Source organism: Echinops telfairi, unplaced genomic scaffold (genome assembly GCF_000313985.2).
Source record: "Echinops telfairi isolate 266 unplaced genomic scaffold, ASM31398v2 ScPeMD7_3533;HRSCAF=4204_0, whole genome shotgun sequence".
Lineage (NCBI taxonomy): Eukaryota > Metazoa > Chordata > Mammalia > Afrosoricida > Tenrecidae > Echinops > Echinops telfairi.
This window is the reverse complement of record NW_022107431.1, coordinates 7,702,665-7,727,832: the sequence shown is the minus strand read 5'-3', so window position 1 is coordinate 7,727,832 and position 25,168 is coordinate 7,702,665. Positions and strand designations below refer to the sequence as shown.

General features: G+C 49.5%; 1 protein-coding gene across 1 annotated transcript in view; it reads left to right on the top strand.

Moving 5' to 3' along the window:
- Positions 1 to 5: 5 nt before the first annotated feature.
- SLC22A3 (solute carrier family 22 member 3) overlaps positions 6 to 25,168 on the top strand; it is a gene marked incomplete at its 5' end in the record, with an annotated part of 125,521 nt that continues 100,358 nt past the window's right edge. The window contains one exon of the mRNA XM_004702092.3: positions 6 to 344. Within this exon, the coding sequence (XP_004702149.3) occupies positions 6 to 344 (339 nt within the window). The remainder of the gene's footprint in view (positions 345 to 25,168) is intronic.

The following is a 25,168-nucleotide window of genomic DNA, read 5'->3' as shown; positions in this document are numbered from 1 at the left end:
GCCTGACAGGCATCACCTTCGCCTTCCTCTTCGTCAGCGTGGTCTTCCTGGGCCCCCGGCCCAACCACTACTGGTGCCGCGGGCCGAGCGCCGCTGCCCTGGCCGAGCGCTGCGGATGGAGCGCCGAGGAGGAGTGGAACCGCACGGCGCCCGAGGCCCCCGAGCACCGCGGCCACGGCAGCTGCCAGCGCTACCTGCTGGAGGCTGCCAACGGCAGCGCGGGGCAGGCGGGCGCGCTCAGCTGCTCCGACCCGCTGGCCGCCTTCCCCAACCGCTCGGCGCCCCTGGTGCCCTGCCGCGGCGGCTGGCGCTACGCGCAGTCCCACTCCACCATCGTCAGCGAGGTAAGGGCGGCGGGCAGGCGGCTCCCGCGGGGACACCGCAGTGGGAATCCCACCCTAGTGGGTGCAGCGAGGGAAAGGCCTGGGCGACTGCTCAGGGAGACATCTGAGGACACTCATGCTGGCCAAAATGTTCAAAGCCGCCGTCGCCTGGCCTTAGCGGTGGGGGGTCACTCCTCGGGGCAGCGGACACCTCCCTGGCGCTGTCCGGGAGAGGGAGGTGAGGAAGGCCTGGCACAGAAGGCCAAACGCTGGCACCAGCCACGTGTCCACAGAGGGCCAAGGAAAACAGGCTCGAGCCTTTGAAGGTGGCACCGCTTTTGCCATTGCGGACGGACACACCACGAGTGATGCAAAATGCAGGGGGACAAAGGTCAAGAGGCTCCCCCGGGCAGGGATTTTGGGGCAAAGCGCAACATTGGAGGGAAATTGGGCAAGAGTTGGGGTGAGTTTCCAATGTTTCCTGCTGAGAATTCCCAGGTGCGCAGCAGGAGGACTTTTGACCAAAAACTCCCCACGTAGAGAGTGGATCCTACTTTCAGGGGATGGCAGAGCGAGGGAGTATCCCACTTTTTCTCGACTCTCTTTGGGCAGGCAGTGTACCTGGGGGGTTAGTGGTTCCGGGGCACCTGGTCACCGTTGGTCAGCCAGGTCTCTACTTCCGCACCTTTGCGGAGATGGAACTCTGCGCGGTACTGAGTTCCCGCATCCAAGCGCTGTCACGTTTGTGCTAATGAACCCAGAAAGGGATTGGGATGGACAGGTGGGCACCTCTGGTCCCCGTCAAGCATAGCTCGAGCTAAGTGTTTAAAAACATTGACTGCCCTTAGCTGTCCACCTGTTGTCTTATTTTATTGTCATTTCAAAACATACTGTAACACCTGTTTGAACAATGGGAAAGCACGGGCTTATCCACCTGTGGCCAGCCCATCGATTTCTGACTCATAGCGCCACAGGGGTTCCAGGGTCCAGCAAACTCCACAGGGTTGGCAATGTCTGTGATCTTTCCGAAGCAGATCTGGGAGCACTGGACCAGGGTTTAGGGGTGCCTTTTCGACTACCATCCACAGTGTTCTGGGGGCTGGCTGCCTGCATCTCTCTCCACGTGGATTGTCCATCTTCCAGCGGGTGGGCTGCTGTTCTGGAATGCCGTATGTGTGTGTGTGTGCACTCATGTGTTGGGGTTAGTCCACTCTTGCTTGGTCCATGCTCAGTCCTCCAGAGGTAAAGACCACCTGACACCTCCAGTGAGAAAATACTTGCATTGTGGGAGTCTATGATGGCATTGAATCCTGTGGTGGTCAGGGATTTCATACATGGGCAGGGGTGCACTAAGATAGGGGCTTTGTCAACTGCTCTTCCCTAGGGTGCTTTCTGCAAGTTCCCCTTGCTCATCCATTCAGAGGGCGACTGGTGGTTGGTTACTCCCAGGTAGACCAAGAGGCCTTACTTACAGAGCAGGCATCTGAATTTTGAAGGCACAAAATCCCTGAGGGAAGAATGAAAGCAGCCTTATAAAGTCACGCTCTCACGCACATTTGGTAGGGTCTGTCCAGTGTGCACGGTTGGGGACATCAAAGAAAGTCAATACAGATATTTTAGAAGCTCAGTGTTCTGGGATGGTTGCACGCAGGGACTGGTGGTCTTAGAGGGGTCGGGAGCTCCAGGAAGTCAGAGACCAGGGATCTGGCACTGTCTCCAATGAACATGGCTTTCTTCCCTGTGAATTAAGGAGGTGAACCAAGCCCTTTGTTGCTTGTGGCATAGAGGCTTACACTTTGGGCTGATAACCAAGAGCAGTTTGAAACCACCAATCAGTCGCTCCTCAGGAGAAAGGCAAGGCTTTCTACTCCGCTAAAGAGTTTCAGTCTTTGAAACCCACAGGGGCGGTTCCAGTCGGTCTGATAGGGTCACTCTGAGTGGGAATCAACTCAATGGCAGTGGGTTTGGGGGTGCTTTGTATATGTACTTAGATCCTTGCCAAGGCTGTCAGTGGCTTCCCTGAGGCTGTCCCTGATCACGTCACTGACCCTTCAATAAGCTCAGAACTATGATCAAGACTCAGTGTCCTGCTGTCCAGGGCTCCCCACTTCTCAGTCAAGCTGGCCGAGCATACTGGAGAGCTTTGCTTTGTGGTTCCTCCCAATTCACTTGCTTCTTTGGGTTTTGTGTGCGCTTCCGGTCTGGATCCTTAAGATGAAACCCACAACATCAGCCATCCCCAACAGCCCATTCTCCTCCTGAGTCTGGTGAGGTGAACGTCTTTGAGTGTTTGGGGGCTTCAAATTTGTTCCAAATAGTTCTCAACGCTGTCAAATTGTCAACGCGATTAAAGCAAGTATGTCTTCAGCTCACGCTGGGTGTTCGGACTATTTTTATAATAGATTCGAAGGCGGACATTTTACTCCTTGCAAGGGTGCACTGGTGAGTTGAAGAGGCAGAAGGGTTGACCAGAAGGCAGAACACCCCCATCTGATTGACTTCATCTTGTGCCGTTGTGAGGGTGGCTGCACTGTCCTGGCCACTTGGAGCTGGAGGGGCTAGAGAACCTCTGATGTCCCACAGCTCCTGTGTGGCCAAAGGGGATTCAGATCAAGGGTGGTAATGGCCTCTTAGTGGATTCCCAAGCATGAAGCCCATGGCACTCACATTTCAAACCCACAGGGAGCCTCCTGGTTGAACTTCCAAGTTCATTTTGTCGCCATCATGGTATTCTGATTAATGCGACAACGGTTCCATTTCAACCAGGAGCCACCTAGAGAGGGAGCCTGGCCCTCTGTTCAGTGGGAGTGCTTCTGTGTTCTCCTAAGGGGTGAAACCAAGTCGGTTATTTAAGCACCATCCAACCTCTTTCTATCTGACAAAACTAAACTGCTCTGGGATTTAAGTCAGAAGGCGATGTTGGGTGTGTATGGATGGGTAGCTTCCAACCAATGCTTCCACATGCCATTTCTTCTTCATTTCTCTCCAAGCCTCTATATTTTCCGCCTGCCTTGAGCCTCGCCAATGCTGACTATCCAGATTCCGGCATCTCAGCCAGGTGCAATGCTGAACAATGAGTCTGGGCCCCGCTCCCCACGCCCCAGCCTCCCACCCGAATGATTTCAATAGTTCAGCCATTTCAGCTTGTCCAGGGAAGGACTCTTTAAAATGGATGCAGGGACTTTTAAAGGTTGGTGGCATAGCAGGCTACCCATTGAACTGCTAACCGTATGGTCAGTGGATCAAGCTTACCAGCCACTTTGCAAGAGAAAGATGAGGTTGTCCAACCTTGTGAAGATTTAAAGTCTCACACGCCCACAGGGGCACTTATGCTCTGTCTTTCTGGGTCACGATGAGTCGGAATCGGCCCAATGGCAGTGAGGTGTTTTTTTTGAGGAAGAGGGTATCCTGGGTGGAAGAAAATCAAACCACAGAACTCTTCCCAGTTCTCATGAGGAGCCCGCCTGTAGAACACCTTTAAAAATAGACCAGATCGGCCTTGTTTTTCTCCCAGCTCATTGTTTCCCTCCCAGATTAAGAGGAAAGGCCATTTGAGGGAGGTAACTGCCCTGCTGAGGGGAGCATTGGCTGATGTGCTCCCAGGGTTGTCTGCAGGCTCCATGTAGCTCTGCTGCTTCTCACAAACCCCTTCCAAGGCTTACAGACAATTGGTGGGCCAGCCCCCTGGCATCCGTGTCACCATCACTCACTGCCTGGCCATTTCTCAAACACGCAGTTGTCCTGTCGAGGTGCTGGAGAAGAGAGTCTAACCAGACCTGGGCTGAGTTTCTGATGTGCTGGGGACTCTGGAGGAAGATCTTCCTTTCGCACTGCTTTTCTTTCGAATGTCATTTTTCCCCTGAACTTTCACACACTTCACTCTTTTGCAGTCCCTGGGTGTTGCAAATGGTTAACGTGCTCACCTGCCAAAGGAAATGCTGGGGGTTCGTGTCGGCCCAGAGGCACCTCAGAAGAAAGGCCTGGTGGTCTTCTCAAAAAAAACCAGCCATTGAAAACACAACCCTACTGTGACACCCACGGAGTCGCCATGAGTCAGAGACGACTTAATGACAACTGGCTTCTGGTTCCTCTATTTTGCTGAAGTCTGCATGTTTTATTAAGGCCTCCAAGAAGGACAACCACATTATTTGTTTCCTATTTCGTTAACGTCTCCTCTTCATTACTTGCTCCAGTTTGTCTGAGGTTCTTTAGTTTGTTTTTAAAATTTTTGTTTGTTTGTTTGCTTTTAAAATTTTTTTTCTGAGGTTCTTTTTGGTATACTTTTTCCAGTTGAAATTGGATGCTCAGCTCAATGGTTTTTTTCAGCCTTTCTTTTTTCCTAGGGAAATACTTAAAGCTATATGTTTCCTTCGATGTACAGCTTTGGCTGCACTCAAGGAGATTTAACATGTATATTTTAAGTAGGATTCCACCCTCTGTACGTTTCCTCTCGGTGGTTGTGCCTTTTCTGACCTGTGCTTGTTTATAAATTCCAAACTTTTAAAACCATTTGATTGTTTTTCTAATTTAACTGCAGTAGGGTGAAAGAATGTGGTCTGTGTGGTACCATTCTTTGACTTTTATTGAAAGTTGCTGGGCAGCCTTGTTAGAATGTACTTAAGACAGTGTGTGGTCTCTGGTTATTTGGCACAGATTTTATTTTGAAATAACCACAAAATCTAGTTAGCATTGAGTCAGTTTTGACCCATGATAAATGCTTGTGTGTCAGAATAGAAATCCATGTGTTTTCAATGACTCTTTTTTTTAAAATGAGCTTCTGGGTGGACTCCAACCTCTAACCTTTTGGCTAACAGCTGGATGCAGTAACTTTTTTGCCTCACCCAGGCAGGGAAACAGCAGGGATTTTATGTCCAAATATTGGACAGTATGTGTCCATGGTACTATTAAAGTAGTATACTATTTCTATTACCTTTTAATCTGTCTAGTCTCTCACTTATTAAAGAAGAGAATTGAAATCCACCGTGATGTTGATGGATTTGTCAGCATCTCCTTATTTCTAGCCGGTTCTTTGATGCATCCATGTTGAGAAAAATGTGATTAGACGGGCAAGTTCTAAATATTAATTTAGAAGTAGAAACAGAGAAAGCTCCAGAGTGTGATGGACCTTTCATTGTGGTGCAGGGGCCCTATGTTTCAAAGTCAATTGTGTCTGACACTGTCCTGAAAGCATTAGTTGCTCTAGCTTGCTGTTGATTGGGCAGGAGGTGCAAAGCTAAGAACGGTTCTTTCTCCTCTGACATCACAGCCTGGCTGAGAGTCACACTGAGGCGGTGAAGGATGAGAGGGGAGCTGGGTGTGGAGAGGACTGACTGGACAGAGGAAATCAGGGCGAGGCTCATGGGCCTTGACCGCGGAGGCTACGGAGGTCCTGTGACTGTGTTCTCTCACCTCCATCAGCGTTGCACTCTGGCTGTTTACTGAGCACTTGAAGACAGCAGTGGTCAGGGAGCATTCCTAGGTTCCACCTACAGGTTTGGAATTAGAGGGTCAAGGGTGGGGCCAAGAATCTTCCTTGTTCCCACATGCCCAAGACCGCGCAGGTGGTCCAATGACCATGTGTGGAGAGATGCTGGGTGGGAGGTCAGGCTCTTTTTTTTTTTAATTTTGAAACTTCTTATTGTGAATTAGATGAAGGCTTACAGAGCAGGCCATCGATCTCACATTCACACACGTTTCGTTTCCACTCCTCCATTGCCTTCGCACAATGTGCTGCCACCTATTGCGAATTCTCCCTGTGTTTCCTGTTCCCATGCCTCCTTCTTTACTACCCTTCAACTTTCTTCTCGGGTAGATGCTGCCATTTTGATCCTAAGTGGCTGATGATTCGATCACGGGGCTAAGTTCTGTTCCGGATGTGAAGGGCGACTGAGGGCACCATCTCAGGACCCCGCCAGTCTCTGTCTGACCAGTAAGCCTGGTCTCTGTGATAATTTTGAGTTTTGTTCTACATTTTTCTCCTACTCTATCCAAGATCTTTTCATGCGATCCTTTCAGAGTAGTTGGTAGTGGTAGTTGGGCACCATCTAACTCTTCTGGTCTCTGGGTTATGGAGACAGATGTTTGCTTGATCCATTGGTCCATTGGGCTACTTGTTTCTTTGACCTTTCATTTCTTTTTGGTTTCCATAACTCTTCTTTCCACTAGACGGTGGAGGACCATGATTGCACCTGAGAGCTTTAAGTCCCCGGTTGCTACTCACCCATGTATGATGTAGAAGATCCATATAGGGACTTGGTGTGTGGAATCTCCTTTGAGGGATATGACCTGGAGCAGGAGACCTGGTGGGAAGGACAGGGTGCCTGGTTCCTCAGAGATGCCATTTTAAAGGGCTGGCACCCATTATGCCGTAGAGACTTTTTTTCAGCTGTCCTGGCCAAGTGCTCGCAGGGACGGCTGGGCACAGCCTGGGGGCCAGCAAGGGCCTGGCTTCAGAGGTGGGGATTGGCAGAGCTGATCCCTTCAGCCCATGACGGACTGAGCAAGCACCACTGTACTTTCAATACAACGTAAGAGCCTCCCAATGTCCTGCCCCATTTTCCTTTCCTAAACCCTCACCAAGAGAGGAGTGTTCGTCCTGTCCTGGGAGGAGAAGACAACGTGCTTCAAGATTTTTGGTACCACTTTTTATGGTGACAAATGGCCGGAAAGCCTGTCAAGTAGCAGCTAATGTGGTTTTATCTGGATGAGAGATCATCCACACAGCTTTTAAAGGATTCCAGTGTTCTGACTTGTCTTCTCTGAACACATCATAAAGTAACACTGGGCCCGTTATTTGGGACTTAAAGAGAAAAGTAACAGGGAAGGCAGTTTAGGGGCTTGGGAAAAAAATGAATATCTTATTTTATGGAATTAATTCATGCATTACATGTTTTTGCAGACTGGTCCAACCTGTCACACTATTTCCCTAAGTGCACTACACCGGTATTGTCCCATGTTTACGACTTCAGTTTCAATTTTTACCCCTGTCCAATGGATTTCATTAGATCTTCGCCTTCATACAGCCAGGAATGCTCTTAGGGTGGCCCGAGTTTTGGCTTGTGCACTTTGGACATGTCGTCAGGAGGGAGCAGTCCCTGGAGAAGGACGTCATGCTGGGTAAAATCCAGATAAAAGAGGAAGGTCCTCCCTAGGTGAGGGCTGGATCTAGTGGCTGCCGCCATGGGCTCAGATATAACAATTGAGAGGCCGGCTCTTTGCTGCCTTGTCCACAGGGCTCTGCTTTCCACTTTCTCCAGTGCAGGGAGGATCGCTCTGTCCACCCTGGAAGCAGCCTTTTCCCGGTGGCTTCCGCCAGCTGGAGGCGGGCAGAGCATGGGAATGTAGGGCTGAGAGGTCCCAGAGGTGGATGAGGCCAGCTGCCGCACCTAGACCTGCCTGGACAGAGCTGGAGAGCAATGGGAGCAGAGGGCTCCTGAGTCCCTGCTCAGATGAGAGAGGTCCGACCAGCTCCCTGAGGCCCCAAGGCCAGGACAGGGCTTCCCAAATCTGTGGCATTTGGCCATCCCACACCCCCTAGGGGCTGTGCTCAGGCCATGCTCCTCCCAGCCCCCCACCTCTCCTCAGGCATACTTGGGCACAGATGACCTACAAAGAGCACCTTGCTCCCAGGTCCAGCCACAAGTGCCCTGGGGCTGACGCAGTTGCCATTTATTTTCCGAATTGGTATCCCAGTCTCCAGCTGGGACTTCTTGACCAGGGTTTATGCTTTTAGGATACAGATGTGATCAGAAACAACTCTTTCAGACTATACGTGAGGGTGGCTGGAACCGCTATTCATGCCTGGAAATGACAGGAGACACAGTGTCTGCGGGCAAGCCATGCCGGCCCTCCTTTACGGCGTGATTATCATCTCTGCTGTTATCCGGGTGCTATTTGAGGAAGAACATGGTAAACAAGCATGCTGTAGTTCCGACATTCCTGCGTGTACAGGCAGCACGGGCCCAGCAGAGGACACGCACAAAGGGTAGGGGACTTGGCACTTTCACCTGAAAAGCTATGGTCCCAGGGGTCATCAGGTCGTGAGCATGATGGCGATATTTGATGGGCACTGACAAAGCTGGGGAACCCATGTCAGAAACAGGTACCCCTGTGCTGCCAGAGAGGGTGTAAACGAGTGTAGCCATCGAGGAAATGACTTGGCCACATGATGCTGCATCCCACTCCTGGTGCACACCCAGAAGAATGGAAAGCAGAGACTCGGGCAGATAGGCGTACGTCAGTGTTTGCTGCTACACTGTTCACCATAGCCAGTGGGCAGAAGCAGCATGATTGTCCATCACATGAATAAGTAACAGAATAATGGATAACCTTCATACAGTGGACCTTCCAGCCAAACTGAGCTCACTCCCATTCAGTCGATTCCGACTTACAGTGACTCTATAGGACAGCGGGGGAGAACTGATCCCTTTGGTTTTCTAAAACTTCCAGCCTGGAAGGGAGCAGACGGCCTCATGTCCCCCATGGAGGCATGGATGGGTTAAAAACCTATAACCTGGTTGTGAGCAGCTCCGTGCATAGTCTGCTACCCCAACAGGCCTCTTCCATTCATAAACCAAACACACTGCCAGCAAGTCGACCCAGACTCTCCGTGGCCTTACAGCACAGAGCAGAACTCCCCCTTTGGGTTTCCAATACTTTTAGATCTTTACAAGAACAAACACCCTCATATTTCTCCCATGGAGCCACCGGTGGATTTGAACCACTGATCTCTCACGTAGCAGCTCCATGACTATGCTCATGCTGTGTGTTGAAATAATCCCTGGTGACCTAGTTGCTTTGAATTGGGCTGTGAACCGCAAGGTCAGCAGTTTGAAACCACCAGCCGCTCCATGGGAGAAAGACAGGGCTTTCCATTCCCGTACAGAGTTACAGCATTGGAAACTCACAGGGGGGCAGTTTTACCCTATCCTATAGGGTCATTGTGAGTCAGCGTCGACTTGGTGGGTTTGTGATTTGCTTTTTGCTCTATTTTTATTTTATGTGGCACCAATGGTTCGCTTGTTGGCTACCAACCCAAAGGTTGGCAGTTGAAATCCACCCAGGGATAGCTGCTTCCCCAAACCCCAGTCCTCGCAGACCCCAGGGAGCACAGTTTCTTCTGGTGCATGGGAGCAGTGCTGTGAGCGGAGGTGGCTCCTGGTTTGGGGTTTTGTGGAGAGAGCCTTGTTGGAGCCGAGCATTGCGCATAGAGGTCCACTAGTTCGCTATCCTCGGAGATGCAGCTTCTCCCTGTGGCAGTAACTTGAGTGTTGGAGTCATTACCTGTGTACCCTGGAGCTGTTGTTGGGTGCTGTTGCGTTGACCCTGCCTGCACAGCAGAATGAGCCACGCCCCGTCCTGCACCACCCTCACAAGAGTTCCTCTGTGGGAGCCCAGGGTTGCCACCACTGTGTCGATCCAGCTTCTTGGGGGCCTTCCTCTTCCTTTGTGCCCCTCACTTTACCAAGCATGGTGTCTGCGCTAGTTACATAATCTGGTGCCAATTTGAGGATGAGGCGTGTAGGGGTGGAGTCTGGCGTGTCAATTGGAAGATGGCCAATGAGGCCTCAGTGTGGGCATGGCCTTCTCCTGAGGATCCTGGGAATTCCTATATTCCTCTTTGGAGGCAGGGGACACACTCTCTCTCTGCTCACACCCTGGGAGACATAGCAGCTAACAAGACACATGGAACGGTGCTGGTGCCTTGAGCTGAAGAAGCCACGTGGAGACCCCTGCCAGCACTGAGATGCTTCCACTGTCATGAGATCCCAAAGACTTCCAACCCACTGGCTTGTGATCTTCCTGCATTCAGCATCATTGCATGTGTTTTTATGAGTCCGAAGAGGACTTTATAGATTGGTATCGGATATATCAGACTGATGGACTTGATCTGGACTGGGCTGGGATGTTTTCTCAATATTCAATTGCTCTTGTATATAAAGCTCTTTCTATACACATATGAGTGTCTACGAATTTGTTTCTCTAGTCCACCCGGCCTAACACAGTGTCCTTCTCCAAGGACTGGTCTCTCCTGACAACATGTCCAAAGTACGTGAGATGGAATCTTGCCATCCTTACCTCTAAAGAGCATTCTGGCTCTTTAGACAGATTTATTTGTTCTTCTGGCCATCCACAGTGCTTTCAATATTCTTTGCCAGCACCATTATCCAAATGCATGGAATCATAACCACCAACTGTCCTGCGGGAGAGAGAGATGCGTCTTTCTGCTCCAGTAAAGACTTAGAGTCTCAGAAAGCCACAGGGCGGTTCCACTCTGTCCTCCAGAGTGGCGATGAGTGAGGATGGACTTGACGGCAGCGAGTTTGGAGTCACCCAGCGTAGGTTAGGTCAAGCCTTCTGTGAAATTCCCACCGTAGTGTGGTGTCTGGGCAAGAGAGCCGAGGGTGGCCTTTGTAAGAGTTGGATGGCTGGGAGCTTAGAGGGCCTGGTATTGGGTGCTATCAGGTTTCTGACAGAGAGCCCACATCTCTGAGACCTAGCAAGGCTGCAGGATGGGCACCTTCCTGAGAGAAGACAGACACCAGGGCGTTAGCAGGACGGCACTTAGAGAAAGTAGCATGTCCCCCTTCTGAGAGTGGGAAGTGGGGCGGGTGATTCTGCCCTCCTCCTCCCTGCGCCCTTCTCTATGTGCGTGTTTCATCCCATTGCAGATGCATGTTCTCAGTGGGTGCTGCTGCCCTGCCTACGCACGGGGCGGATCTGGTGTCCCTGGGCTTCTGCCAATTGGCATCCCGAGTGACAGCGAGAGATGAAAGAAGGCATGTGTCTCGAGCCCCACACATCCAGGCCAGGGAGAGTGTAAGGCGATGCCCCTGAAACCTAAAGAAGGGACCAAGAGCCAGCTTCCCTCCCAAAGACGCAGGATGGGAAGACTTTCACAGGGTCAGGGATTACGTTGGAAACCAAGGGCGTGCTTCTTTTAAAAGCAATGTTTTGTAAACATCAGTTGAGAAACAAGCTCTTCTTCCTGGTTCTCCAAAGGATGTTTGCAGTTCAAAGGAAACCCGCTCAAACTCACTGTCCCTGACTAGATTCTGACTCAGAGGGACCATACACGACCCTAGGTGACCGCTGGGCCCTGGTGGCCTAGTGGGTTCTGAGTTGGGCTGCTAATCACAAGATCAGCAGCTGGAAACCACCGCCCGCTCCTTAGGAGAAAGATGAGGCTTTCTACACCCACAAAGCTTGACAGTCTTGGCAGCCCACAGGGGGCAGTTCTACCCTGTCCTAGAGCGTCACTGTGAGTGTCGTGTTGGCCACATCTGCAGTTGTGCAAGACATCTTTAAAGTGTGGAAGAGCAAGGATGTCACACTGAGGACTAAGGTGTACCTGACGCAAACCGTGGTATTTCCAGTCACCTCGTATGCACACGAATGTTGGACAGTGTATAAGGAAGATCGCAGATGAACTGATGCACTTGAACCACGTTGCTGGCACAGAACAGTGAAAGCACCGTGGACTGTCAGAAGAACAAACCAATCTCTTGGAAGATGTACAGCCAGATGTGTGCTCCTTAGAAGCACGGATGGCGAGACTTCGTCTCCAGTACTTTGGGCATGGTATCAGGAGAGACCAGTCCCTGGAAAAAGACACCTTGCTTGGCAAAGAAGAGGGGCAATGAAGAAGAAGAAGACAAAGACGAAGACGAAGAAGAAGAAGAAGAAGATGACGATGAAGACCTTCCAAGAGATGGATGGGCAGGGTGGCTGCAACAACGGGCTCAAACGTAACAATGGGGAGGCTGGCCCAGGAAGGGGTGGTGTGTCGTTCTGTGGTCCAGTGTCTCTCGGAGTCAGATCCAACGGCACCTCCCAGCAACAACGATTCTGAGAGATGTGCAGAGTGTGCATGTTGCATGAAAAGCCAAGCCAACTTCAAGCACAGAAAGAGCCGTTGTGTCGTTGTGTCACGTGGTCAAGATAGCACAGCAGAGAGAGCAAAGATTCACCCCATGGGATTTTACTGCAAAGCTCAGTCTCTGAGCCATCCCCCTGCTTGTATGGCCTAAATCACTGTGTGTCCAGATTCACCGTCTTCTCAGCTGTGCGATGAGCCTCTCGCTGCAAGGCCTGAACGATGACTCAGAAGCCCTTTAGCACCTCTCCCTTGGTGGGCTCTCAGCGCCCCTTCCTTTGATGGGTGAGTTCACTGGGCTCATGTATATGTGGGCTTTTAAGCTTCTATGAGGCATGTTCTAGTCAAGGCACAGAGGGCAGGGGTCATTCGGTGGGTGATATCTCACCTTCCATGAGGGTGGCCCATGTTCCATCCCAGGCCTGCACATCTTTTGTGAAGCCACTGTCCATCTGCCCCGGGGTGGGGGCAGGGGGGACTGGCACATTGTGTGATGCTGAGCGGGTTTCAGTGGGACAACCAGACTGAGCTGGTCTAGGAGGAAAGGCCTGAGCATCTGCTTCCGGAAATCAAGCCCTGACAACCTTGTGGACCCCAGCAGTTCCAACTGCAACTCATATAGGGGTGGCCGAGGACGGGGCAGCATTTCATTCCACCAGGCATGGGGTGACTATGCGTCTGGGTTGACGTGGCAGTAGCCAACAGCAACAACACCATGCGGTGAGAACCAGTCAGCTCTCTAGCCCAGGGCAGGCTCTGGCCTAGGAGCCTGTTGATGACACAGAGGCCGAGGCTGGTCCCCACTGTAGAAAGCGCTTCTCCTCTGGTCACTTCAGAGGGCCGACCAGCACCTGATGGCCAGCTATCATGCACTGGGGACGTTGGGTCATGTGGGACTGGAAGGGAAGGTGCTGTCCATGGGCACTCAGAGGCGTGCCCACAAGCTGACACCACCCCCACACCCTGGTCTTTTCCCATTTTTGACTGTGGTAAACCATATGTAATATAAACATTACTTCCGGAACCATGTTTTTAGTGTACCATCCAATGACGTTAACTCTACTCACAAAGTTGTGGCCCCATGACAGCTACTTGTTTCTAAAACTTTGCCCACACCAGCAGAAGCTCAGTGCCCATGAAGTCGTAACATCCATCCTCCCCGCCCCTGGAAACCGAGAATCTACTTCCTGTCTGTGCACTTACACATTCTTGACATTTCATGTTAAGATCACAAATGTGTCTCTTTTTGTGCCTGACAGTTCATTGAACGTAATGCTTTCCCAACGGGACCCATAGGTCACATCACGCCAAGGGGCGAAAAGATGGAAGCTGGCCAGGGGTTCACCTTGCTAGGATCACGGTCCGTGCTCATGGAGGCAGCAGATGCTACTTTGATGTCTCAGGAGCACCTGCCCCAAGCCACGGTATTTTCAGTTGCTTCCTATGCGTGTGGAAGTTGGACACTGAATAACGAAGACCGAAGAAGAATCCATTTGTTTGAACAGTGGTGCTGGGGACGAATATTAAAAGTACCACGGACTGCCCAAGGAACAAACAGATCTGTCTGGGAAGAATTAAGCCCCGGATGCTCCTTCGAGGTAAAGATGGCAAGACTTCACCTCACCTCACCGCCGGTCCCTGGAGAAGGGGCACATCATGCTTGGTGAAGCAGAGGGGCAGCACAAAAGAGGAAGGTGCTGGATGCAACGGACTGACCCAGTGGCTGCAACAATGGGCTCAACAGGAACAGTTGTGAGGCTGGCGCAGCACTGGCCACTGCTCCATTGGGTTGTGTGGGGTCACTAGGAGTCACAACCGACTCCACAGCCCCTCACGACAAGAACGATGCGTTCAGGCGTATCTGTGTTGTAGCATATAGCAGAACATCAGTTCTTTTTTATGGCTGAATCCATTGTCTCTACGGTTACCATCTTTTGTTTATCCCGTCATCTGTTAGTGGACCCCTGGGCAGGTTGTTTGCAGGTGTTCATCTGTGTGTGTCCCTGATTTCCATTCTTTAGGCTACATGAGGTTTTCAAAAAGTGTATGGAAAAGCTCCATGATCTTTTCATTCAATATTTCCATTAAATTTTCGAAGCCTCTTCATGTACCTGGAAACTTTGGGTCATAAGAGAAATAAACAATAAACAGCGCCAAACCCAACGCACAGCCATTGAATAGATTCCCACTCAGAGCGACCCTGTAGGACGGAGAAAAGCTTCCTCTCTCTCCCGCTGAGTCGCTGGTGGGTTCACACTGCTCACCTGGTGGTTAGCAGCCAGCTCTTAACTCTGCTCAACTTCCAGTTACACAAAGCGAGATAGCTCCGGTAAACAAGGACTCCCACCAAAGACACGTGGAGTGTGGAGTTCATTGGCCAGGATGACCTTGGCGGCTCCATGAGGGGTCAACTGCAAGGGGGCTAGTTGAGGGAGAGCGGCACGAAGGCTGCGGTAAATCTAGCTTTGTGGTTTTGACAATTCCGAAGACCAGGAGGTGGGAACGAGCACACGATTGATGAGAGGGGTTCAATCCTGTTGGAGAAGCGCTCACAAACCAAAGCTGTTGTCCTAAAAGAACGCCCTGTGTTTGAACAGGGATGTTTTATTATCTGTAACGATATTCTTCAAGGAGTTGTGATGTATTTTGTAAACAAAGTCTAAGGAAGACCAGCCCTGGCTCCTTATCACATGAATGCAATATGAGTCTGAAGGCATGACTTTATTGTCATCAATTCCCACTATCAATAGTATCGGGGGCACCGTAGTTAGAGCACTGCCCACTAACCCAAAGGATAGCAACCTCAACCCACCAGCCCCTCCTCGGGAGAAAGATGTGGCTATCTGCCCTGTAACAAAGGCAGCCTTGGGATTCCCTTGGGAAGCTCCATTCTGTCCTCTGGGATCCCCCTGAACTAGAAATGACTTAAGCGAACAGGGTGTGGGGGTTTAGACTCTTTTTTATAATGAGCAGTGTTCAGTTCTTTTTTAATGGCAAGCTGTGTAATGAGATTTTTTCCCCTTCCCAAATGTCTCACTTAAATATTTTTCTTCTTTTTCTTTTTAAACTAGGCTGTCCAAGTATAAAAAGATAAACTCAACCCATTGCCATCAAGTCTCTTGCTCCTGATTTACAGCAACTGAATAGAATAGCACTGTCCCATGGAGTCTCTGATGCTGTCCCCTGGACAGAGGCAGATGGCCACCGCTTTCTCCCATGGCTGGGGCTGGTGGGTTCAAACAATTGACCTTCCACTTAGCGGTGGAGCCCTTTAACCATGGCACCACCAGGATCCTTAAAAGATGCACGCAGGCTATACGTTCTTATCAGCATTTAATCACTCGAGATTGAGCAAGGCGCTCTGGCAGGGCAGTGGTTGAGGGCTGCACCGCTAACAGAGGGTGGGTCCCAGCTGTTCCTCTGGAGAAACACCTGGCTGTCTCAGGTCTGCTTGGTCCCAGGGGCTTACTCTGGGGTGGAGAAGATGTGGTGATGGCACACAGCAACAAGGCCTATGCCTGGCTTTGCCTGTTTTCTCAGTCTCTCATTCTCTAGCTGAATTTCCTAAAGAAAACGAGCTCTGAACTAGAAAAGCTGTGAGCACCCACCACCGACCCTGTCAAGTGGGTGTTCTGTCCTACCCCCTGTCCTAAACTCGTCACACGGAAAACTCACTTTCGCCTTGCCCTTTCCAGGAGCTTTGGAACACAGACTGCTATGTGATCTGTGTATCTAATAATTTGTTGTTCTGGAAAAAGGATGTTGACTTTGACCATAACTCTCTCATTGGGTTCTTTTCAACCACAGACAGTCTTCTATTTCTCCCAAGGAGCAGCTGGCGGGCTTGAGCTGCTGACCTGGCAGTTAGCAGCCCAGCAGAGCCTTAGTGGAGTAAATGTTGGACAGCTAGCTGCATGGCCAGCAGTTTGAGCCCACCCCGTAAAGAAGTACCTCGGATACTCCATCTGGAGTGGATATGAGTTTGTACTTTCGGTACAGCAGAACACACATTTCCCAGTTTCTCGTGTGGGCTCGTGTGTTGCTGTGATGCTGGAAACTGCGCCACTGGTATTTCACATACCTGCAGAGTCGCCTGTGGTAGACAGGTTTTATCAGAACTTCTAGATTAGGACGAAAAGCTTAGTGATCTGCTTCTGAAAATTGGCCAAGGAAAACCATAGCAATTACAACAGAATGTTGTCTGGTAATAATACTAGAACTTGAACCCTATTGGCGGGAAGGCACTCGAAGCACGCGGTGGCCAAGACAATGGGCTTGAGCAGGCCGAAGACTGGGGAGACCAGATAGCCTTTGGTTTGTTGCGTGTGGGGTTGTCATGACTTGAAGTCAACCCAACGGCAGCTAACAACCACAGCAGAAAGCCTTGGACATCGGGATTAGACCGTAATGTGGACATCTATACCAGCTCTACATCAAAGGGTGTCAAACTGGAAACTTTTGGGTGATCCCAGGGGTTGCACCCTCTTGCCCCTTCACCTCCGTTATCACGTGTGTATTAGTTCCATGGAAGATTCTGTTTTGTGTATTTAAGGGCTCTTTTTTTTTTCCTAAAAGAATGTTTATAAAACCACAGGGTAGACAATATCCAGATGTAAAACTGTGTTTTAACCAAATCAATCATTGCAACTAAACATGTCTTAGACTTAGAGCTTTAAATGCCTTCTCTTCATGAGTTTGTGGGTAAAATATGTGTTTGGGGGAGCTTTGTCTTCCTCTTACTCACTCAGCTTCTCTCTGTGAAAAGGCAGATTTTAAAGTAAACTGGTGGCTTGGACTTGTTCTTTAGAGACTACATGTGTCTTAATATGCAGATATTGCAGCATAAGGTCTTCTATCATTAGTATACAGTGAGTCAAATCCCAATGAGGCATTTTCTCATGGAAAAGACTGGGAATTCCAGAAAACGTCAATGTGCTCATGCAGAACCAAGAGACAATCCTTTAAACAGAACAAGGGGATACCACATGGTTTAAAAGCAGGAAAGGTGTGCGTCAGTGTGGTGTCCTCTCACCAGTCTTATTCAATCTGTGTAGTAAGCAAATCTCCCGAGAAGCTGGGCGGCATGAAGAAGGCATGAAGAAGAACGTGGCTCAGGGCTGGAGGGAGGCTCATTAACAAACTTCGATCTGCAGATAGCACCAGCTGGCTTGCCGAAAGTGAGGAGGACTTGACATTACTGATGAAGATACAGGATTGCAACCTTCAGAATGGACCACGACTCAGTGTACAGAAAACCCAAATCCTCACAGCTGGACCTACAGATGACGTCATGATACATGGAGAGGAAATGGATGTTGTGAAGGATTTCATTGTGCTTGGCTCCACAATCACGTCTCACGGGAGCAGCACTCACGAAATCAAACGGCACATGGAATTGGGTAAATTTGCTGCACATGATCTCTTTACAGTGTTGAAGAACAAGAATGTTACTTTGAAGGCTAAGGTGCGCCTGACCCACATCATGGAATTCTCAATCACCTTGTATGCGTGTGAAGGAAAACGGAAGAAAATCACCAGATTTGATTCTATTGGGATTATTGTGCTGGTGAAGAAAATTGAAAGTACCAATGATGACTAAGAACTAGTTTGTCTCGGTAGAAGTGCACCCAGCATGCTCCTCAGACGTGAGGATGGTGAGAGTTTTCTTCATGGACTTTGGACGTATTGTCAGGAGAGACCAGTCCCTGGAGAAGGACATCAAGTAAAGCAGAAGGGCAACAAGAAAGAGGACGACCCTCAAGGAGATGGATTGACACAGCAGCTACAACAATCAGCTCAAACTTGGGAACAATTGTGAGGCTGGGCGCGGGACCGGGCAGTACTTCGTTCTGTTGTATATAGGGTTGCTATGAGCTGGAGCCAATATAATGGCACCACTTAACAACACAGACCTTGATGGGACCACTGAAGGGCCTCTGCTGGTGCAATGGCTAAATGCTCGGCTGTTTACTGAAAGGCACTAGTCTAGATGCACCAGAGACTCCTTCGGAGAAATATTTGGTGATCTGCTTCCATAAGAATTATTGTTGTGGTTGTTGGGTACCATTGAATCTGTTCCAATTCCTAGTGGTCTTATAGTGGTCCTATGCAGAACAAGACACTGCCTGGCTCTGTGCCATCAACACTCACAAGTGTTGTTAGGTTTAAGCCCATTGCTGCAGGCACTGTGTCAATCCGTCTCCTCCAGAGTCTTCTTTATCCACTGGCCCACTGTTTTACCGATCTATGAACTGCCCCTCCTGATAACATGTCCAAAGGACCAAGTCGGGCCATCTGTACTTCTAAGGGGCATTCTGGCCATACAACTTCCAAAATCAATTGGCTCATTCCTTTGGCAGTCGTGACATAGTCAGCGTTCTTCGCCACTCCCATTGTTCAAAGGCATCAGTTCTTCTTCGTCTCCTGAGGATTGCTAGCCTTGGAAACCAAATAGGGCAGCTCTGCTCTGTGCTACAGGCTCAAGATGAGTCAAAAACGGGCTTGATGACACCTGAGTTAGTCTGGGTAGACTAGAGATACAAATCCACAGAAACTCATGTGTATATAAGAGAGAGTTTTATATAAAAGGCAAGTGTACATTAAGAAAGCATCCCAATCCACTCCAGTCCAAGCCCATGTGGCCCGTATGTCCAACACCGATCTATAAAGTCCTCCTCAAACTCGAAAAACACACTCAATGATGCCGACTGCAGGAGGAAAGCTGAATCAGTGAGTGTGTAAGCATCTCAGTGCTGGCAGGGGGCTTCCACACGGCTGCTCCAGCACCCAGGGCTGCATTGGGGTAGGTCCATGTGACTTCTCCTCAGGGATGTCTCGCAGGATGTGAGCCTTGCCAGCTGAGGCAAAGAATTAGCTAAGGCAGCCACACATTGGTCTGGCCATCAGAGAACAAGAAAGGCGAGGCTCACCAAACCATTTATCTCTCCACCTTTCAATTAATCCCACATGTGTGTATCGGCCAGGTTGGCACAATAAACCTAACAGCAACAACCACAAAAACATATGACTGTTGACCTGAGGCTCCCCAAATCTGTTCTTCACGGGCATCACCAGGGACAATGTGGCCATAGGACAGTGAAGAACAGTAGTGAGATCATTGCAGCAGTCACATAGAGGTGCCATAGCCTCAGCGGTGGACCACAGTGTAAGAGCTTCCCTGAGCAGGCCACATGGAACATGTCTCTCAGGGCCCATCTGAAAAGCCTAAGATAAGGTTTAATGATTGAGTCCTCAAGTTTTGTAGTTGTTCTGCCAACTGCAATTATTTGGTTCTACTGAGAACCAAATATGGAGAAGCAAGCCAACTGTGCAAAAATATGCAAGTAAGATGAGAGTTTCAGTAAAGAAAAGGCACAAGATTCCTTCTAAGCTCCAAAGGGTAGGGACCCTATCCATGGCCCAGTGAATTGTTGTGGCTGTTCTTGTTAGATGCCATCGATTCTGACGTGATCGGAATTGATCTGATCCAAGAGAATAAAACACTTCCCCGGCTGATGCCATCCTCACAATGGTTCCGATGCTTGAGCCCAGAGTTGCAGGCACCGTGTCAGTCCAGCTCCTCGCGGGCCTTCCGCTTTTTGACCGCCCCTCCACTTTACCAAGCACAACCTCCTTCTCCAGGGACTGGTCTCTTCTGAAAACATGTCCAAAGTAGGTAAGAAGAAGTTTCATTATCCTTGCCCCTAAAGAGCACTCAGACCGTGCTTATTCCAAGACAGATTGATTTGACCTTTTAGCAGAACATCGATTCTTCTTCAATGTTCTTTATCCAAGGTTCAACTTTCACAGGCATCTGAGGTGACTGAACATATCATGGCCAGGATAAGCCCAATGGATTGGGAGTTGATGTACTACCTCTTCGAAAAACTGAAAATTGCTATTGAGGATTTCTTCAGAAGCAACTCAATGGGAGTGAGCTTGGTTTATGAGTTTCACGAAAATAATTGCTTGGATGCTTCAGTGACTACCAATACCTCAGAATTAACCGGGCTAGTTGGAGAAGATAGTTGGGGAAGAATCCAGCCTTTGGAACCACAGAGTCCTAGTCTGGAAGCTCAGGCAAGATGAAAAGAGGACCTTTCCTCCAGAAAAACAGGATCACAAAGCCACACTGGGTGGTTTGGATATGCGAAGCCTACAATTGCCTCCCTTGATTGGAATGATCAAAATGACATTTGCTTCATTTAGAACCGAGATCAAGGTTTGAGCCTGATCTCTAGCTTTTAATAGCTAGAATTAGTTTAAATATCTTATTAACCACATTATATTTTGCCTTATCTACATAGTTTATACATCCTTTAGTGATTTAAAAGAATTTTTATGGCAAGATGTATTTTTATTTGATTCATGAGCCATTAATTCAGCTATTTGAGATTGTGTACTTACTCTTTTAGAGTTATTTTGATTACTGGATTTATTTTCGGTCATAAAAATGTAATGGCTCACCCTGCTCCAGGTTCTTGAGATGCCCTATCTTTAGCATCAGTCGCCTTGTGAGGAAAGCAGTATTTCCCCCATTTTTCAAAGGAAGGAACTGAAACTGGGAGCGGTCTCCAGGCAGGACAAAATGAGAGTTGGTATCCCCTCCCAGTGAGGTATCCCCCCAAGCCAATGTAGAGGTCCCCTCAACCCACCTGACCTCACACAGCGTTCCCACCCTTCAGTCTACTTCATCAGGGGGAGCTTATTGAAACACAGAATTTCCCATCCAGTAGATCTGCTGGGGGGGTGGTGCTGGTAAGCGTCCCTTAAGTTGGCTCATGGTGACCCATGCATGACAGGATGGCATGGTGCCGGACCCTGGGCCATGCCCACAATGGGTTTGCGACTGGACAGCTGTGATTCACAGGGTTTCAGTTGGCTGATTTTCAGAAGCAGACCCACCTCTCTTTGTCCATGTTAGCCTGCAGGTGCCGCGGAAACCTAGTTAACACCATGGCCACACCCAAGCGTCCACTGACTCATGGCTAGTGGGCGTGCAGAAGAGGCGTTGTCCCCTCCATTGGCAACACAAACTCTGCCCTTGAACCATTATTTCCCCATCGGTCTAGGGTGGGGTCTGAGACCGTGCATTCCCTTCAGGTCCCCAGCTGAGGCCCCCCCATGGGCCTGGGGACCACATGCTGAGAACAGCCGATCTAAGAAGACATTCGCATGAAGCAGAATTTTCCTCAGGAGCTGATTATTGCTGCTGTCGTTTCTAGGTGCCATCAAGCACGTTCTGACCCATAGCGACCCCGTGCACAACAGAAGGAAGCACTGCCCGGTCCTGCGCCGTCCTCACAATGGTTCTTATGCGGGAGCCCAGTGTCGCAGCCGCTGTGTCCATCCATCTCCTTGAGGGCTCCTCTTTTGTTTTTTTCCGATTCTCTATATTTTTTAAAAATTTTTTTAATCGTTTTATTAGAGGCTCATACAACTCTTATCACAATCCATACACACATCAATGGTATAAAGCACATTTGTACATTCATTGCCCTCATCATTCTCAAAACATCCGCTCTCCACCTAAGCCCCTGGCATCAGCTCCTTCATTTTTTCCCCTCCCTCCCTGCTCCCCACTCCCTCATGAACCCCTGATAATTTATAAATTATTATTTTGTCATATCTTTCCCTGTCCAATATCTCCCTTCACCCACTTTTCTGTTGTCTGTCCCCCAGGGAGGAGGTCACATGTAGATCCCTGTAATCGGTTCCCCCTTTCCAACTTACCCTTCCTCTACTCTCCCAGTATGGCCACTCACACCACTGGTCCTGAAGGGATCATCCACCCTGGATTCCCTGCCTTTCCAGTTCCTATCTGTACCAGTGTACATCCTGTGGTCTAGCCAGATTTGTAAGGTAGAATTGTAATTATGATAGTGGGGGAGGAGCAAACATTTAGGAACTAGAGGAAAGTTGTATGTTTCATTGTTGCTACATCGCACCCTGACTGGCTCATCTCCTCCCCACAACCCTTCTGTAAGGGGATGTCTAGTGGCCTACAAATGGACTTTGTGTCTCCACTCCGCACTGCCCCCCTCATTCACTATGATAAGATTTTTTTTTTGTTCTGATGATGCCTGATACCTAATACCTTCAACACCTTGTGATTGCACAGGCCGGTGTGCTTCTTCCATGTGGGCTTTGTTGCTTCTGAGCTAGATGGCCGCTAGTTTACCTTCAAGCCTTTAAGACCCCAGACTCTATATCTTTTGATAGCCGGGCACCATCAGCTTTCTTTACCACATTTGGGGCCTTCCTCTTTTTTGCTGCCCCTTTACTTTACGAAGCAGGATGTCCTTCCTGGGAACTGGTCTCTCCTGACAACATGTCCAAAGTATGTAAGAGGAAATTTCACCATCCTTGTCTCTAAGGAGCACTCTGGCTGTACTTCTTCCAAGATAGATTTCTTTGCTCTTTTAGCAGTCTATTATACTTTCAGTATCCTTCTCCGTTCCCACAGTCCAAATGCATTGATTCTTCTTTGGTCTTTGGAGCTGATTAGAGCTTCACCTTATACTTGAATGAAGACCATGAATCTCATCAGGGAAAGGTCAAGTGAAATGTGGTTCTCCTTAAAAATTCAGCTACTGTGCACGGGTGTTGTTTCTTGAATGGCGGTTCCTCCCCATTCCAATCTACTTGTCTGTACGACGGATACATATGACGGATACTATGAGATGGTGTGTTGCAAAATCACAGTTCTTCAGGGGGCAATCAAGACTCTCTTTTTGCTATAAAATGAAGTTCAAGCATCCCAATCTCACTTTAATAGTTGTCCCCGTGTACGGACTTTTGACTCTAACCAAGGCTTTTTCTGCTCTGCCCAGGGGTCTCTCCGCCCCAGCCAGGCAAGCTGATCAATCTCTTGAGCTGCTCACTCCAGAAGCGCTACTTCCCCCTGTCTCTGGGAGCCACGCCTTCTCCTGGAGTACACTGAGCGCCAGCGCGTCCCTTCCAAAGCAGCATCCATGCACTATTCCTTTGTTCTGCCAGAAAGACTGCCTCTTGGTCTACGTTTGGGTTCCCCTTGAGCACAGTTAAGTGTTCTGGAATTCTCCTTCCTCCCAACACTATCCATACTTTGCTATGACCCAAACAGTCGAATGTTTTTGCTTAGTCAAAAGAGCCCAAGTCACTATTCCTTCTGGCAAGTGGGAGGCCTGTGGAACCTTCCCTAGTATGGGGACCAACATCCAGCGATGCTTCAGTGATTAAAAGGAGAGCATGAATGTCCATCTCCATCTTCAGCTTGAAGCCCGTGTTGACAGAGGTAGGGGAATCTCTGCCTCGCGGGAGCACCCGAAGGGGACAGACGGGGAGTGCCCATGTGGACTGAGTCTATACTGCAGGGGCCAGTGGAGGGTGCTGCTGGGAAGACCATGTGGTCACGTTCAACCTTGGTGGCAGCGTCTCTCTTCAGAAACTCACCAGACTGGGTCCTTGAGGTCTCCGTTCCTCCATCTGCGGGGAACTGGGGAGTGACACTGGGGTTCTGGAAAAGCAGGTCCTGTTCAGCGCAGGGCTGGGAAGGGCACCTCCTGGAGATGCTCCGCAGGTCCCAGTGTCACAGATGCTGACGTCTTGATGTGTTGCAAGTTGCCACGTAGTGCACTTCAACTCGGGTTGGCTCCACGTGGAACAGAAGGAACCAGTGCCCGATCTCGCTCCATCTCCGGGATCACGGGTAAACTGGAGTCCACTGTCACAGCTCCTCTGGTAGTTTGAGTGTCTTCCAACTTGGGACACTCGTCTTCCAGCGCTCCCTCCGGCAATACTCGGATGTGATCCCGGGGGGTTCACATCTTCTTCCTAATCCAGCTTGACCTGGAAGCCCCACTGAAACCTTCCCACCAGGAGTGACCCCGCTGATATCTGAAATACCAGTGGCACCCCTTCCAGGGTGGCAGCAGTGCACAAAGCCTCCTCCGGGCGGCAGATGAATGATGGAGCACAGTCTTAGCAATGGTCCATTTTCCTGCTGCCTCACCTAAGTCTGAGCCAAGAAAGAAGCACACAAACCATCAAAGTGATGCTCCACTCTAGAACCTTCTTTCTTTTTCACGACAGATATAATTTTAAGACAATGATGTAGTCTTGCACACAGGAGCTTGCCCTATTTTTAGTTCAGCAGTTGGTGCTGAAAGCAGTAAGAAAAACTTAGACCTGCTTGAGGAGAAAGAAACCATGGAGTGGCCCAAGAGCAAGACTTTTCCATTCTGACCCACAGTGCCTCCATTGGACAGAGTCAAACTGCCCATAAGGTTTCCAAGATGGTCCTATTTATGAAAGCAGTCTGCCATTGCTTCCTCAGGCAGAACACCTGCTGGGTTTGAACTGCCCATTTTTTGGTTGGAAGCTGAGTGCTTAGTTCACGGTGCCACCAGGGCTCTTTGTGTTATATCAATCACCAAAGATTTTAGAGCAAGCGTGAAGCAATATTCAATTGGCCAAATTGCATAGAAGCAGCTTAATTTCTAGAGAGGAATAGTCTCAAGAAGTCTATAAAATCATTAACACTTAGGTAGCAAGGAGGAGTCCTTGTAGCACAATGGTTAAGTGCTCAACTCTAACCAAAAAGCCGACAGTTCAAACCCACTAACTGCTTCAAGGGAGTAAGATGTAACTGTCCGCTCTGTAAAGATTACAGCCATGAAAACCCTAGGGGACAGTTGGACTCTGCCCTAGAGGGCCCTTAGGGGTTAGAATTTATCTTGACATGGGTTTTGGTTTGGGGCTTTTATTTGGGTTTAGTTTGTCATATAACAACGACAAGGGCATAAAAGATTTCAAAATGAAAGTTTTGGGTGTTTGATGCACTATGCACATCTTGCATCATCCCTAGGTGACGCAATCAGTTAATAGGATCAGCTGCAAACTGAACGCTTGCAGGTTCAGGGCCACCCAGACGTGCCTCAGAAGAAAGGCCTGGTGTTCTACGTCCGAAGCATCCACCATTGATATCAAC